Genomic DNA, 13,140 nt, shown 5'->3' with positions numbered 1-13,140 from the left:
TTAGTTATTTTAGGGAGTATGATAATGGTGTTATAAGACTGGGTATATTAGGTCCTCTTTTTTAAGGGACACATGTAAATATTTAGAAGTGACACGAAAATGTCAGAATTTGAAATACTGTACTACAGAAAGCACAGAAGCAATTATGGTGAAATACTCATAATTTTTAAATGGGGGAGGAGTCATATTATTCTATTTTTATGTATGTACATTGTTTAACATGTTATATTTGTTATTTATGTTTAAAATTTTTCATAGGAAAAAAGAGAAAATAAAGAACATAAGAAAGAATAAACAGAATTACCTTTTCCCAGTCAACTCAACATGACCTTTCTTATTGAGGATGAGCTTGGAATCATTATATCCCCATCCATTCCATTTCAAAATTTCTTGCCTAATAATAAGAAAAAAATATATAAATGAGACCTATGCTAAACATCTCAAAACTAAACAGTGCATCACTATTAACTTTCATAATTATTTTTAAAAAGACCTTATCCCACTAATATTATACTTGCTCTAAAAAAATGAATGCATACCACAATGTCTCTGTATTACTATTCCCAAATACAGAATCACTCTATAAGCAGCACCTGCTTCACAAAGAGCTATAACCACTACATTTAATGCATTCAAAGAAATACGGAAGAAGAACAAAGGAAAAAATATGCTTAGGGTTAAATATGTTTTATTTTGCACATTACTGAGTTTACATTATAGGGTGGCCTAAACATTTTGTAATTAATAAATTTACTTGAATAGGAAACACATTTTTATATATATTTAAAAATTATAATTATTAATCTTCTATGATGAAAAGGACGAATTTACAAAGTCGGTTCACTAGTACTGACATTACTAGTAGTAGACACTTTTGATACACCGCATTAACAGTCTGAGTGCTGGGTCCGCAACCATTCTAAATCCGCCAACTTCCATGTAACTACCAACTTCTCCCTTGGCCTAGGTATTAACATAACAGTTCATAATTATACTAGTTTTCAGTATTCCAAAACAATACGGTATTTTTAATATCCAAATGCAGTATTTCACAGTTTTAAAAATAATGTTCATCAAAATCAATGGTTCACTCATTCAGTTTTGCACATTACAGAAGAACGGATAGGTCTGAGCCCGTGCAGAACCCAATAGGCAACCACATTTCAGTGTTGTGTCAGATTTCATTACATGTTTTATTAATTTTTTAAAGACTTTTTGCTTATTTATTTTTAGAGCAAGGTAGAGGGAGGGAGTAAGAGAGGGAGTGAAACATCAATTGGTTGCCGCTCACATGCCCCCACTGGGGACATGCCCTGCAACCCAGGCACATGCCCTGACCGGGAACTGAAGCGGCAACTCTTCACTTTGCAAGACAATGCCCAATCCACTGAGCCATGCTGGTAGAGGCTTATTACATGTTTTAGCATGATGCCCTAGTACATCTGGACTACTGCAATAAAGTAATAGTCATTTTCAGTCAGAGATGCAAGATGGTGGGAGAGTAGGTGGAAATTACACTTACTTCCTCCCAGGACCAAACTGGAATTACAACTAAAATATTGAACTATCAACCTGAACAATCAACTGTAGACTAGCAGAACAGAAGTCTTATAGGATTTACAGAAGAAGCCACATCAAAAGTGGACATCAACTAGCCCTGCCCTCCCAACTGCCAGGGGCCCCACACTGCTGAGCTCCGCTCTTTAGTAGACCCCAGCAGAATATGGGGCATACTGAGTAGTGTGGCTCTAGGATGAGGGGTATTTTGCCCTCAAATGCCCGACTAATGCAGAGCCCTCCCTTCGCACAGCCAAATCTTTGTCCATTTGGGCCTGATAAACTCTGTTGGCCTCACCCTAATGACTCCCTCAAACCTTTTCTCAGAACAAGGGTTTGCGGGCACCCAGTGAGTGGTAGCTAGACTTGGTATACTGCGGGACTTTTGCTGAGTGGCCTAAGACCCGACACTGGCACTGAGTTTGCCTGATGACTCACTGAGAACCTACCTCATACAACTCAAGTGCCACCAGAGGCACTATGAGTGACTGGGCCTAACAGGCACCCAAGCAGGCAAAAGCAGGCAGAGGCAGATCTCGGGGTGCTTTGGGCCTTTTGCTAACCTGCCACAGAGCTCAATGTTGGTGTAAGCTGGCTCTGATGCACAAATTGGTCCTTTCCATGGACAATCAGGCCCAGCAAAGGCAGCCACAAACTGTAGACCATTTTGTAGCTCCAAACAGGTTGCCCAAGGCCAGTCACATGCAGCATCTGATATTGACCTGTACCAGAGTACCACTCAACAGGCCCCAGAAACAACATACCTAGCTGCCAACTTCAAACAATACAGAGCAGGACACAATTAGCTCCACAAGCGGCATAGCCAAAGAAAGATCTTGGCAGGCACCATACACGCTGCTGAGGCAAATTCTGCTTTGTGTGGTCAGCACCTGCCCAACAGCTCCCAGGCTGTGGTCAGGGTGCAGCCTCACAGTCAACCAGCCTGAGGGTCAATCCCACGCATGAACAGGTCAATAGCAATCAAGACTCGATTACAACAGGAGGGCTCACATAACCTACACCAGGGATTACTGGAGCACCCAACTCAGAGATCAAGGAGAGTGTGCCACAGGGTTTTAGAGGACACCTACTACATAAGGCTATCCTATCCAGATGGAGAACAGAGTAGATCTACCTAAAAAAAAAAAACCCACAAAGTGACAGCTAAAACAGGGAGACAAATAAACATGTCCCAAATGAAACAAGAAAAATCTCCAGACAAAAAGCTAAATGAGATAAAGGCAAGCGATGTACCGGATATAAAGTTCAAAAAAAATGGTTATAGGAATGCTCAAAAAATGTAGTAAGAACTTCAACAATATGAAAAAGGAGCCCTGGATGGTGTGGCCCAGTGGATTGAGCACCAGCCTGTGAACCAAAGGGTTGCTGGTTCAATTCCCAATCAGAGCACAAGCCAGGGTTGCAGGCCAGGTCCCCTGGTGCAGGGCACGGGAGAGGCAACCACACAATGTTTCTTTCTCTCTTCCTCCTTCCCTTCCCCTCTGACTAAAAATAAATAACATCTTTTAAAAAGCACTTTAAAAAAAAAAGAAAAAGGACATAAATACCATTAAAAGAACCAGTCAGAAATCATTTCTGACTGGTTCTTTTAAATTTCTGACTGGTTCTTTTAATGGTATTTATGTCCAGAAGGAAAAAAAAACGGTAGGTTAAATGAATCAGTCGATAAAATCAGTAATTTGGAAGACAATGTAGCAAAAATCACCAAATCATAGTTGCAAAAAGAAAAAAGAATTTTAAAAAATGAGGACAGTTGAAAGAATCTTTGGGACAATATAAAGCATAACAACATACATATCATAGGGGTACCAGAAGAGAGAGCGAGGGACTGAGAATCTATTTGAAGAAATGACCGAAAACTTCCCTAACCTGGTGAAAAAAAAAGATACCTAAGTCCAGGGAGCACGGAGTCCCAAACAAGAGCAACCCAAAGAGGCCCAAACCAAGACACATTATAATTACAATGGCAAAGAGAGAATCTTAAAAGCCCCAAGACAAAGACAATTACCTACAAGGAAGTTCCCATAAGACTGTCATCCAATTTCTCAAGAGAAACATTTCAGACCAGAAGAGACTGGCATAAACTATTCAAAGTGATGAAAAGTAAGGGCCTACAGCTACCACACTACTTTACCTACCAAGGCTAATTTTTATAATTGAAAAACAGATAAAGAACATCCCAGGCAAGAAAAAGCAAAGGAGATCATTAGCACAAAATGAGAATTACAAGAAATGTTAAAGGGTACTCTATAAATAGAAGAAAAGGAAAAAAAACAGGAACATAATTATAAAGAATAAAATGGCAGTAAATATGTGCCTATCAATAATCACTTTAAATATAAATGACTTAAATGTTACAATCAAAAGACACAGAAGAACTGAATAGATAAGAAAACAAGTCCCAATGTATGCTCTCTACAAGAGACCCAAGTCAGAACCAAAGATAAACGCAGGCTAAAAGTAAAGGGAGAAAGATACTTCATGGATCCCTGACCAGTATGGCTCAGTTGGTTGACCATTATCCTGTAAAACGAAAGGTCATGGGTTCAATTCCCAGTCAGGATACATGCCTGGGTGGCAGGTTCATCGCCAATCAGAGTACATACAAGAGGCAACCGACTGGAATTTTGCTCTCACATCAGTGTTTCTCTCCTTTTCACTCTTCCTTCCCCTCTCTCTAAAAATAATAAAATCTTTTTTTTTTTAAAAAAAAGGAAGATATTTCACGCAAATGGAAAGAAAAAAAGGCTAGGTTAGCAATACTTACATCTAACAAAACAGACTTCAAAACAAAGTCTACAGTAAGAGAAAAAGACAGACATTACATAATAACAAAGGGAACAATCCAACAAGAGGATATAACCCTTGTAAACAGTTATACACCCAAAATAGGAGCACCTAAATATGTATAGCAAATCTTGACTGGGAAAGACTGACAATAGTACAGTCATAGTAGACGACTTGAACACCTCATTGGCATCAATGGTGACATTCCAGACAGAAAATCAACAAGAAAACAGCAGCCTTAAGTGACATACTAGATCATGGACTTCACTGGTATTTTCAGAGAGCATTTCCCCCCAAAGCAGCATAATATACATTCTTTTGAAGTGCACATGGAACATTTTCTAGGATATACCACATGACAGGAAAAAAAACAAGTCTCAATAAATTTAAGAAGATTGAAATCATTCAATCATCTCTATAATGGCATAAAACTAGGAACAATCACAAGGGAAAAAAACAGAAAAACAAACAAAAACATGGAAGCAAAATAACATTTTACTAAACAATGAATGAGTGAACAAGAAAAAATCAAAAGATTCCTTGAAACGTATGAAATAAGAATGCAACAACCCAAAATCTATGGGACACAGCAAAAGCAGTCCTAAGAGGGAAATTAATAGCATTATAGGCCTACTGCAAGAAACAAGAAAAATTACAAATAAACAACCTAATGTTACACTTAAAGGAACTAGAAAAAAAACAACAAAGCCCCAAGTGAGTAGAATGAGGAAACTACAAACATCAGAGCAGAAACAAAATAGAGTCTAAAAAAACAATACAAAAGATCAATAAAACCAAGAGCTGGTTCTCTGAAAAGATAAACAAGATTGACAAATCTTTAAGCAGACTCATTAAGAAAAAAAGAGAGGACCCAAATAATTAAAATCAGAAATGAAAGTTGAAATTACAACTGACACCACAGAAATACAAAAGGTTGTAAGAAAATTTATGAACTATATGCCAACAAACTGGATAACCTGGAAAAAATGGGTTAATTCCTAGAAATATATACAGTCTCCCAAAACTGAATTGGCAAAAATCAGAGAATCTATATAGACCAATTACAATTAATGAAATTAAAGCAGTAATCAAAACACTCATAGCAAACAAAAGTTCTGGACTGGATGTTCACAGATGAGTTTTACCAAAGATTCAAAGAAAACTAACACCTATTCTTCTCAAATGAATGTAAAAAATTCAAGAGGAAGGAAGTCTCCTAAGCTCATTTTACAAGTCCGGTATTATCCTATTTCTAAAACCAGATACAAACACTCCAAAGAAATAAAATTATAGGCCAATATCCCTGATGAAGATAGTTGCTAAAATTCTCAACAAAATATTAGCAAACCAGATCCAGCAACACATTTAAAAAAATCATACACTATAATCAAGTGGGAATTATTCCAGAAATGCAAGGTTGGTACGATCTCCTCAAAACAATTACCGTGATACACCACATAAACAAAATGAAAGGTAAAAATTATATGATCATATCAATAGATGCAGAAAAGATTCCAATATCAACTATATGATAAAAACTCTTAGCAAATTGGGAATAGAGGTATCACACCTCAACATAATAAAGGCTGTATATGACAAACCCACCAGCTTGTATCATACTTCACAAGAAAAAACTAAAATCATTTTTCTTAACATCAGGAACAAGACAAGGATGTCCACTTTCAACTCTCTTACTCAACATAGTACTGTAAGTCCTTCCTAGCCACAGCAATCAGACAACAAGAAAAAACAAAAATCATCCAAATTGGAAAGGAAGAAGTAAAACTGACTAAAGATCCTACCAAAAAATTACTAGAACCAATTAAATGAATTCAGTAAAGTAGCAGGATACAAAATACATATCCAGAAGTCAGTTAAATTTTTGTATACCAATAAACTATCAGAAAGGGAAACTACGGGAAAAATGCCATTTATTGTACAATGGTGTCATAAAGAACCCAAGAATAAATTTTTAAAAGGATGTAAAAGGCCTGTACTTGGAAAACCATAAGACACTGAAGAAAGAAACTGAAGAAGGTATATATAAATCAGTGGAAGTACACACTATGTTCATGGGTAAAAAGAGTTAACATCATTAAAATGTCCATACTACCCAAAGCAATCTAAGAATTCAACACAATTTCTATCAAGAAACCAATGGCATATTTCAGAGAACTATCCATAGAACAAATACTCCAAAAATTTATATGGAACCACAAAAGACCCCAACTAGCCACAGCAATCTTCAGAATGAAGAACAAAATTGGAGGAATTACACTACCTGATATCAAACTATACTACAAAGCTATAATAATCAAAACAGTATGGTACTGGCATAAAAACAGACACACACGAGGAATCACACTACCTAATATCAAACTACTACAAGACCATAGTAATCAAAACAGCATGGTACTGGCATAAATACAGACACAGATCAATGGAACAGAATAGACAGCCCCAAAATAAACCCGTACCTATGTAATCAATTAATATTTGATGGGTATAGACAGTCTATTCAGTAAATGGTGCTGGGAAAATTAAGACAGATATAAGCAAAAAACTGAAAGTAAAACCACCTTCTTACAACATACACAAGAATAAACTCAAAATGCATTAAAGACAAATGTAACACTCAAAACTAAAAAACTCCTAGAAGAATACAGAGACAGTAAAATCGCTAACATTCCTCTTAGCAGTATTTTTTTCTGATATATGTCCTCAGGCAAGGGAAACAAAAGAAAAAAATAAACAAACAGGACTGTATCAAACTAAAAACTTTTTGCACAGCAAAAGAAAGTATCAACAAAATGAAAAGACAACCCACTAAATGAAAGAACACATTTGCCAATGATACATCTGATAAGGGATTAATATCCAAAATGTACAAAGAATTTATACAGCTCAACATCAAAAAACCCCCAATCCAATTAAAAAATGGGCAAAAGACCTGAGTACACACTTCTCCAAAGAGGACATACAGATAGCCAGCAGACATGAAAAGATGTTTAATGTCATTAACTGTCAGAGAAATGCAAATTAAAACCACAATGAGATATCACCTCACACCTGTCAGAATGGCTATAAATCAACAAACAAGTGTTGATCAGAATACGGAGAAATGGGAACCCTCATGCACTGTTTGCAGGAATGCAAATTGGTGCAACCACTGTGGAAAACAGTATGGAAATTTCTCGAAAATTTAAAAATGGAACTGCCTTATTACCCCGTAATTCCACTTCAAAAAATCAAAAATGGAACTTCCTTATGACCCAGCAATTCCACTTCTGGGAATATATCAGAAGGAATCCGAACCACTAACTTGTGTTGTTTTTTTTTCAATTGTTATTGTTATTCAATTACAATTGTATGCCTTTTCTCCCCATCCCTCCACCCCATCCCAGCCAAACCCACCTCCCTCCTCCTCCTCCACCCTCCCCCTTGATTTTGTCCATGTGTCCTTTAGAGTAGTTCCTATAATCCCCTCTCCCCACTGTCCCCTCCCCACTCCCCCCCCTGGCTATTGTTTGATTGTTCTTAACTTCAATGTCTCTGGTTATATTTTGTTTGCTTTTTTCTTCTGTTGATTATGTTCCAGTTAAAGGTGAGATCATATGGTATTTGTCCCTCACCGCCTGGCTTATTTCACTTAGCATAATGCTCTCCAGTTCCATCCATGCTGTTGCAAAGGGTATAAGCTCCTTCTTTCTCTCTGCTGCACAGAATTCCATTGTGTAAATATACCATAGTTTTTTGATCCACTCATTTGCTGATGGGCACTTAGGTTGCTTCCAGTACTTGGCTATTGTAAATTGTACTGCTATGAACATTGGGGTGCATAGGTTCTTTTGGATTGGTGTTTCAGGGCCAAACCACTAATTTGAAAGAATATATGCACCCCTATGTTCACTGCAGCATTATTTACAATAGCCAAGATATGGAAGTAGCCTCCATGCCCATCAGCAGCAGATGAGTGGATAAAAAAGCTGTGGCACATTTACACAAAGGATTACTACTTGGCCGTTTAAAAAAAAAAAAAAAAAAAAAGGAGATCTTACCTTTTGCGACAGCATGGATGGACCTAGAGAGTATTATGCTAATAAAATTAGCCAGTCAGAGAAATACAAGTATCAAATGATTTCACTTATATGTGGAATCTAAGAAACAAAATAAACATACAAAATGGAAACAGACTCATTTATTCAGAAAATAGACTGACAGCTTGTTAGAGGGGAGGGGGTTTTGGGAGTTGGGTGAAAAAGGTGAAGGGATTAAGAAAAAAAACCCTCATAGACAACAAACAACAGTATGGTGATTACCAGAGGAAAAGGGGGTTGGAGGAAGGCATAAGAGGGTAAAGGTGGAGATAAATGGTGATGGAAGGAGACTTGAGTTGGGGTGGTGAACACACGATACCTTATACAGATGATGTATCTAACATTATGTAACTGTATGCTTGAAACCTGTATATTATTAACCAATGTCACCCCTGTAAATTCAATAAAAATCTTAAAAAAGAAATATGGTGAGCCCTGGTTGGTGTGGCTCCATGGACTGAGTGCCAGCCTGCAAATCAAAGTGTTGCCAGTTTGATTCCCAGTCAGGGCACATGCCTGGGCTTCGGGCCAGGTCCCCAGTAGGGGGCATGTGAGAGGCAACCACACATTGATGTTTCTCTCCCTCTCTTTCTCCCTCCCTCCCCCTCTCTTTAAAAATAAGTAAAATCTTTTAAAAAATAAAATAAAAAATATTTAAAAATGTGAATATTCTTAATGCAAATTCAATAATGCCGTTTGATGAAAATAATTAAAAGGAAACTTTTCTCTATATAGAAAATTATTTATTATATTAAAACTTCAAAGTATATCACAAGAAAAATATGTGTGGTAATGAATGTGAACTAGACTTACTGTGGTGATCATTTCACAATATATAGAAATAGAGTCATTATGCTACACACCTAAACTAAATAATGTTACATGTCAACTATTTCTCAATTTTTTTATTTTAAAATAAACAAAGATGCACATACTCATTAGAAAGCTTTCTAATTCTCCATAATTCTCAAGGAAGAAGAAACTTACATGCAAAATTTTTATTACAATCATAACTCTTCAACCAGTTGAAAGGCTTTTCAAACAAGTGGAACACTAACACAATACAGCTGAATCAAATGCAGGTCATTAATTGTGCACCAAAATCTCTATCCATATATAAAATTAAGAAAAAATAAAAACCACTAGGAATTCTCTTTTTGAAATTACAGTTTGCTATCAGTAAAAACTATAGTCTCTATACAAAAATAAACTGTTCAAAATTATCTCAAGAGTATCAATCCAGAGACTGGATTTGTAGATGAGCCTGTTACAATCTATTGCCCAAAATTTTCTTCTAAGTTCACATTCCTACCTCACTGTAGAGCGAGGTTTTGGAAGAAACCTTTTGGAAAAAATCTCTATAGAAAAACCTCATGACTGACTAATATTACCACTGACGCTTGTTTTCTTAATATTACACTTTCTAAAAACAGATTAGGTCATCATCCACTTTGTTTTTTTCATGATTATATTCTCTTCACATTTATGAAGTATAACTTACTTAATATTTTACTTTTGTTATATACCGATAATTTACATTAGAATATGTACATTTAATTAATTAACCCCTTTACTTAATGTTTTATAACATGTACATAAATTTTTTGTGTGAAATGCATTTTGTTAGGTAGTAAATTTGTCATGAAGTCTGTACTCTATAAAATGGGAGTTTGATGGTACACAAAATAAATACAAAAATACCTATATAGTCATTTTGCTTTGGTATTATTACCACTAGGCACTGAGAAATTATTTCAATACAGATGTTGAATTTGGCGTGTTTACATAGCTTAACATTGAGAATCATTTTCCTTCAAATTATGTCTCGAATTTAAAAAAATTATCCCCAGATGGCCTCAAAGTAAAAAGCTAAATCTGATTACATGTGGTCATTTTTAGCACTTGATAAGAAAAATGAATCAAGATAAGCAGAAAGTATCTACTGTTGTACACTAAAAAATGAAGAGATTTAGGTACTGAAGAATCTTTGGGTAACATCCTAAAGAACTTCCAAGTTTTTAACTATAGGCCAAGGTCCCTTTTTCTCTCTTTTCATCTCAATCTGAAAATCTACCTATGAGTCCCACTATATTCATACCAACTTTTAAAGCCTTCCTATAAGTTTAAATGTTGGCATTTCAAATAAATTTGTACCTGCCCAAAAGTGTTATATTGTTTACAATTATCAATAGTGTATAATTAATATCTAGTTTATTCTAAAACTAACATTGAAGTACAAAGTGTTAAATAAAAAAGTCATATTCCTAGGCTTCTGGTTTGAAACTTTTATACACATGTATCTCCTCAATTACTTATATATTCTATGCAATCACAATTATGAGATAACACTACACTTTAAAATAATTTGTTATACAGAAGAGTATAATGAGTACATTAAAGGGCATTACTGCATCAACATTTTAAAAACTGAGAATAGAACTTTATATGATCACAGAATTCTAAAGTTAAAAGGTACTTAAAACCACCCAGTTCAACTGCTCATTTTTCATGAGCCCAGAAGTGCTCATGATTACACAGCTAAGCTAGTTGGGAGCATCAGAAATGAACTCTGGTCTGGTGATTCTTCCTCTTTAGAAAGGTAATACCTGAAAACCGCTAAGTCATACCCACAGGTAACCACAATGATTTAAAGGAACAGTTTTTCATCACATCAGTATTTTTCAAAGCACTATTACATATCATTATTACAGTTGTTCTTCTGCACTTGACCTAAAGGAAAACATTTAAACATCAAGGAATATGGCTGCGGCAGTAAGCCTAGTGCCCTGTACTTGCGTTATCTGCAGTATAATGAATTCTATCAGAATAATGATCCCAAAGCACTGCAAGCACTCAAATGAAGAATGATAAAAAGAATCACAAACTTTCCATAAGATTCAAATAAAAGGATTCAATTCTCAACTAATCCTAGATATCAATTCACCAAGCTGATCTCTCAAACTTTTCGATTCTTAGAGCTTACTACGCCAAATTCAATGTCTTCATAAAGCAAGACTTCTCCTCCTGGCAAGAAAAAAAATTTGGCTTGATTTCACTACGTGAAAAAAAAGTTTTGATTTTACTCAAAACTTTTTTGAACCAAAAAGTTTTGGTTTTTGAAAAAAAGACTTTAAATACATTTACACATCTGAACACAGTACCAAATGGTGAAGAAACACATACTGTATTAGGTGGCATAACAAAAGGAAATGGAGAAATATAATAGCACCACATATACACAAGGTGGCAGTATTCTCCCATGATACACATATTTAGTATTCTGCATTTCCCAGGTCTGTCATTTGCACAATTTTTGCCTGAAATATTTAATGTCCCATTATTATTATTATTATTATTATAAAACCCACAAAGTTTCTTTTTTATTCTTAAAATGGGAAACTTTCACTCTAAGTATACACACAATAAATAATCAAGTTATTATTCCTCCAGTAATAATTACAAGCATCCTGATAAAAGTGTATGATTTCTATCATTACTATTTCTTTTTTTAAAGATTTTATTCATTTATTTTTAGAGAGAGGGGAAGGGAGGGATAAAAAGAGGGAAAGAAACATCAATGTGTGAGAGATACATCGATTGGTTGAATATCACACCCCCCCAACTAGGGACCTGGCCAGCAACCCAGGCATGTGCCCCAACTGGGAATCGAACCAGTGTACTTTCGGTTGACAGGCTGGCAGTCAATCCACTGAGCCACACCTGCCAGAGCTTGCATTACTATTTCTAGTCATGATATTTTCCATTAAAAAAATAAGAAAAATTATGCTTTAACTTACTTTCATTTTGGGTTATCAATAAAAAACAGCTCAACTAGCTAATAACTTTTAAAAAGGAATTTTTTGCAATGCAATTCCAATAATCAAAATTCTAATAAAAGATACTTTACTATTCAGTTTAGATGAAACGCAAATTTTCACTTACCTTTTTCAATTTAAACAATAAGATCATATAATCTCAGAGCTTTAGAAAAATAAAAACTGAAGTATAAAACTTAAACTCCAAAGCTGGATTTCTAACTAGTCATGCTCAGTATTAGTTAAATTCCAATTAATTCCATAAGTAGTTCACTGTCCGTTAAAATTTTTTTTTATTCTTTCAAGGATTTTTTGTGCTAATTAAAATCCACATTATGTGTTCTTGTACTTAATTATTTCAGAATCCAGATAACCTCCTGGCTGGTGTGGCTCAGTGGATTGAGTGCTGGCCTGTGAACCAAAGGGTCACTAGTTTGATTCCCAGTCAGGGCACATGCCTGGGTTTCAGGTCAGGTCCCCATTAGGCGGCACTTGAGAGGCAACTACACATTGCTATTTCTCTCCCTCTCTTTCTCCCTCCCTTCCCCTCTCTCTAAAAATAAATAAATAAGTAAATAAATCTTTAAAATAAAGACCCAGATAACCTAAAATAAGTCATAAAAGTGAAGTAAAAAATAAGTGATGAGGAATATACCAAGATAAACATGTATTTCTGAAAAGATCTACTAAAAATTTCCTGTGAATAAAATATTTCTGCTGGCTTCTTATGTTTTTAAAAAAATTAAAGCTGAGTTCTCCTCAGAAACATAAAGTTTCAATGAGGGGAGAAACTGTAGATTACAGTTTAATTCTAAATTTAATTTAAAATAAATTTACAACCATGTTCCTATCTAGAGTATAGA

General features: G+C 35.3%; 1 protein-coding gene across 2 annotated transcripts in view; it reads right to left on the bottom strand.

Annotated features, from left to right (window-relative positions):
- The window catches only part of AGPS (alkylglycerone phosphate synthase), a 142,747-nt gene that overhangs the window by 102,963 nt on the left and 26,644 nt on the right, over positions 1-13,140 (bottom strand). Inside the window, exon 2 of one of the 2 annotated variants that reach the window (XM_024561455.3) lies at positions 305-394. The exons of the other annotated variant lie outside the window; for it this stretch is intronic. Within the exon in view, the coding sequence (XP_024417223.2) occupies positions 305-394 (90 nt within the window). The remainder of the gene's footprint in view (positions 1-304; positions 395-13,140) is intronic. 2 annotated transcript variants of the gene reach the window in all.

Source organism: Desmodus rotundus, chromosome 2 (assembly GCF_022682495.2).
Source record: "Desmodus rotundus isolate HL8 chromosome 2, HLdesRot8A.1, whole genome shotgun sequence".
Lineage (NCBI taxonomy): Eukaryota > Metazoa > Chordata > Mammalia > Chiroptera > Phyllostomidae > Desmodus > Desmodus rotundus.
This window is presented reverse-complemented; position numbering and strand designations above follow the sequence as displayed.